Here is a 4863-nt window from a genome sequence, read left to right as displayed (position 1 = left end):
GGTTGGACTAATGGAATGGAATGACACATTTAAATTTCATTAATTTCATTCCTTCCTTATTCCTTTGTAATTGTCATTCCATTCCAGCCTCATTCCATTCATACCAAGTGAACAGAGCTTAAGGTTTTATTTTCTAAACTTATCGAGCCATCTTGCATGACCTTCAGTTAGAAAATAAACTTTTTTAAATGAAAGAATTCCCTTGTGGCATCTATTGTATTCGATACAATTTATCTACGTGTATGTAGACCCTGACAAAAAAAATAAAATTCAGCTGGCCATTTTTAGGAAAGAATAGAATATTTATTTTTTTAAAGAATAATTTTTTGATGCACCTTTTGAACGAAGGAGAGAATAGAATATTGTTTTTTTTAAAGAATAATTTTTTGATGCAATCACCCGCCTATAATTTCCCTGGCTTTAAAATTATGTCCCTTTAAAGTCTAGATTATAGAGTGATTTTATGGCACTCTCAAAACAATTTCTAACAGAGCCACCCTTAAAATTCCTGTCCAGTATACAACTTAACCATTTTCTTCAACATTGCAGCAAATCAAGAGCTCTGCAACAAGGAAGACAAACCCATCAACAAATAATCACCCATGGCCTCCATCAAAATCCTTTCATGGCCACCAAGTTGGTGCAAATGTATGCAGATTGTAATAATATTATATCTGCCCACCATGTGTTTGATCAATTGTCTCACCCGAATGTGTTTGCATGGACTGCAATGCTAGCATTCTATTCTCGTAATGGAATGACCAAAGAGTGTTTAGCATGCTACAATGAAATGAAAAAAAATAGAGTGTTCCCTGACAAGTATGTTCTTCCGAATGTCGTAAGGGCTTGTACAAAGTCATTGTGCCTAGAAACTGGAATGCAGATACACAAAGAGGCTGTGGTGTTTGGGGTTGAAATGAATTTGCAAATTTGCAATTCCTTGATTGATATGTACTCGAAATGTGGGGATGTTGCGGGTGCTAGACGGGTTTTTGATGCAATGGTGGAAAGAGATTTACTGTCTTGGAATTCACTTATATCTGCGTATGTGAGTAGTGGGTTTCTAGTGTTGGCTATTGAGTTGTTTGGTTTTATGAGAATGGGAGGATTTGAGCCTGATACTGTCACTTGGAACACTATCGTGGATGCTTATTGTCGTATGGGGCAATGTGATGAGGCTTCTAATGTTTTTAAGAAGATCAAGGAGCCTAATATAATTTCATGGACTACTTTGATATCAGGTTATTCAAGAATCGGAGAGCATGAAGTCACGTTGAGTATTTTTAGGGAAATGATGTCTATAGGAAAAGTTTGTCCCGATTTGGACTGTCTTTCCAGTGTCCTTGTTTCTTGTAGACATGTAGAGGGTTTTAACTTTGGGAGAGAAATTCATGCCCATGGAATAAAAACTATTAACATTACTGCATTCTACAAGTCAGCTGGACCTGCCTTGCTGGTCATGTATGCGACAAATAGGAGAATGCCAGAAATGGGTAACGTATTTGATTTTATGGACATGTCTGATGTTGTTACTTGGAGTGCGATGATTCATAGTCTTGCTCATTTAGGAATGGCACATTCAGCGCTAGCATGTTTTAGAAAGATGCATATACTTAAAATTCAAAACGATCAAACTACATTGTCCACTATTTTGCCTGTCTGTGATTTGAAAATTGGGAAAGAAATCCATGCCTATATCTGGAGAAATGGTTTCAATTCTGTTATTACTGTTCTTAATGCACTTATCCATATGTACTCTAAAAATGGATGCAGTACCATTGCACATTCTGTATTTGTTAACATGGAAAGTAGAGATGTTGTATCTTGGAATGCAATCATTGGAGGGTTCGGAATGAATGGGTTTGGCCAAGCCGCTCTTCACCTTCTGCAGGAAATGAGCCATTCTGAGATTTGCCCTAACTCTTCAACGTTTACTTCGGTTCTATCAGCATGTAGCCATTCCGGTCTTGTAGATGAAGGACTCCAAGTTTTCCACAAAATGACTAGAGAGTTTGGCTTTGAACCGAAAACAGAACATTTTGCTTGTGTTGTTGATTTACTCGCACGCTCTGGTCAGCTTAATGACGCTGTTGAATTCATCAACAGAATGCCTGTGAAGCCTGATAAGTGCTTATGGGGGGCTGTTCTTTCAGCCTCACGAGCACACCAGAATGTTATTACTGGCGTACTTGCAGCAGAAAATTTGGTACAATTGGAACCTAATAATGCTGGAAACTATGTGACACTGTCAAACATGTATGTAAGAGCTGGAAGATGGGATGATGCTGTAAGAGTGAGAAAACAAATGGATAGCAGAAACTTAGTTAAGCCATCAGGATTAGCTTTATTGAATCCATGAAGTAATGAAAGTGTGGTAGAGAAGAACCAAGGTTTATGAGGGTTGTATGAGCAAACAGCCATACACACTGTGATTACTTTAAACCCTAAACATGAAAGTATTGATTTAAAGGTTTCTCAAGGACCGATGCCCAGAAAGATATGAGTACACCTTTGCATGATGGCAATCATCTGACACAAGTATCATCAGGGAATGCATGTGATAAAAAGACTCTACTCAAAGTCATGGTGAGCTTTGCATACTTCTTTTAGGCCAAAAATGCTTGTCGCTATCTTTTTTTTAGCATGAGTTGAATGAAGATATCACATACATGTTATTGCATGATAAACATATCTTTTTGAAGTTAATATGTAAGTTTTGTTGCAATATTAAGAGGGATCATCTGTTATGGGTTTTATCCATCAGTCCTAAAAATTCTCTTCTCTAGCGACTAGTGCCTGTTTTACTAGTTATCTGAATTATATCTTTGGTAACTCTTGTCTCTTTGCTGGTTAACAAAGCATTATTTCTTATTTACTAATGTTGTTTATTTGTCATAAGAAAGATTGTTTTTAATATAAATAAATACTAATATATTATAGAGGCTTGTGTATCTTTTCCGTGTAATTGAGTGAGAATAGTTGTTAGCATAAGAATAGCGAGAACCATTGTTCTGCACTCCTAATATTGTTCTCACGTTAAAATATATTCTCCATGGAGCGCGACCATCCGTCTATGGCTCTATTAATATAATTCCTTGATGATCTTACATTCTCACTTCATTATTGTCACCTCAACTTATTAATACACTATTATGTTTGAGATTATTCATTGTTGCTGCTTAATTATTTTCTGTCTTGACGCAGGAATTTTTAGGTTGTGCTGGAGTGGAGAGGGCTGATGCAGTGAACTAGTGACTGTATCTGAGCATGTATATCTGCTCAGTGCACGACTTCAAATGTCACCAACTCACCAAGGCAAGGGTATGTCCATTTAGTTCCTTTGGGCCTTTTCTTTCTAATTATTCTCAACAGGACATCGACTTTGCATGAGCCATGAAAGGTAGCATGTAAACTTGTCGAACACAATCAATATATAATTTGAGCCCAGTTCTTTATACCCATAAGGCTGTTCTTTACGACTATTTATTGCTTAAATCATTCGGTAAAAACAAGGAAGTTGTTATATATTATTGTATGACTCTCTGCATTCATACAATAGGAAGTTGTAATTCTGAAATTTTATTATTAACTAATTAGATTAGTTCTAATTAGACAATGAGAGAAAAAATTAGATGAGTTTTAATTATACAATGAAAAGATTTTTAATTAAATGAGTTCTAATTACATAATAAAAAGAAGTTTTATATTATTATTAATACTAATAGGATTAGTGTTAAAAGTCTTATCTTCCTTTATCTTATATATATAGAGAAAAGTTCTATGGAGACCGCTATTTCATCGGAGACCTCGGAGACCACGTATGTTCAGCGATCAAAACAATATAAAATACATTATTTTATAAAATATGTTCCACAAATATCATGTATTCATTAAAATTGTTGAAAATCATCTATATTTAATAAGTAGATAATGTATGTTGTGCAAGTTGAACAAATGTTCGGCAAACTAAACATATTTCATAGAACAAAACATTTTGTAATGTTCTACATGTAAAACTTATATGATATTCAAGATTTTAAATGAAATAATGATTTCGCTGAACATGATTTGTAAAATTGTACGTTTTGCAATGTTTTTATGAAATATTTTACTTGCAGAACATATGTGGTCTCCAGGTCTCCAGAACATATGTGGTCTCCATTGAACTTAACTCATATAGAGAAAAGTCTTAATGGACTCATGGTGTAGAAAATTTCGTTTGAGAAATATCCTAGTAGTTGAGTGAGATTAATGAAATATACATTAATTTGGTGGCTGTTAACTCCCTCCATTATCGATCGTTGAACAATCCCAGTGTTCGTGTAGATACCGATAAAAACATAAATCACACGTGCAGGATATCTTGGCGATTGGCGCAAACTATACCTCTGATTAACATCCAATCCATACATAAATTATTGATAAGGTAAATCATCTATCTCTCGTATTATATTTAGGTATGAATTATACAAAAAAAATTAATTTTACAAGTATTTTTCCACTGCTTAGTGCTAACTCGAAACCTTTCAAATATGGCACGAAGAAGATCGGACAGAGAGTACCGATTTCGCCACCCGGGTTGCTCTTGTATCTATTATATATATAATATAATAGGCCAACGTGCCACATTTTATTCGCCGTGTAAATTACCCTTTTAACCCTCATTTTCATTAATGCACATAATTAATAACTTGCACTTAATACTTCTTCCATTAATACGTATGATTCATAACTTGCAATTAATACGCATAATTATATCTAAAACTTTAATAGGTTCATAATTAGACATGTAATTAATGTTTTTGCATGCTTTATTAATACATAAAATTAATACTTGTAATTAAATTTGTAAATAATATGTTA

At 34.4% G+C, this 4863-nt stretch overlaps 1 protein-coding gene across 1 annotated transcript; it reads left to right on the top strand.

The window, feature by feature from the left end:
- The first annotated feature begins 327 nt into the window (after positions 1-327).
- Positions 328-3457, top strand: LOC108196553 (pentatricopeptide repeat-containing protein DOT4, chloroplastic). The gene is made up of 2 exons (XM_017363878.2): positions 328-2586; positions 3205-3457. The coding sequence occupies exon 1, from the start codon at positions 464-466 to the stop codon at positions 2357-2359; it is 1896 nt and encodes a 631-aa protein (XP_017219367.2). The 5' UTR covers positions 328-463; the 3' UTR covers positions 2360-2586; positions 3205-3457.
- Positions 3458-4863: the final 1406 nt, after the last annotated feature.

Source organism: Daucus carota, chromosome 7 (assembly GCF_001625215.2).
Source record: "Daucus carota subsp. sativus chromosome 7, DH1 v3.0, whole genome shotgun sequence".
Lineage (NCBI taxonomy): Eukaryota > Viridiplantae > Streptophyta > Magnoliopsida > Apiales > Apiaceae > Daucus > Daucus carota.
Note: the sequence above shows the minus strand (reverse complement) of the source record. Positions and strands in the feature narration are given on the sequence as shown.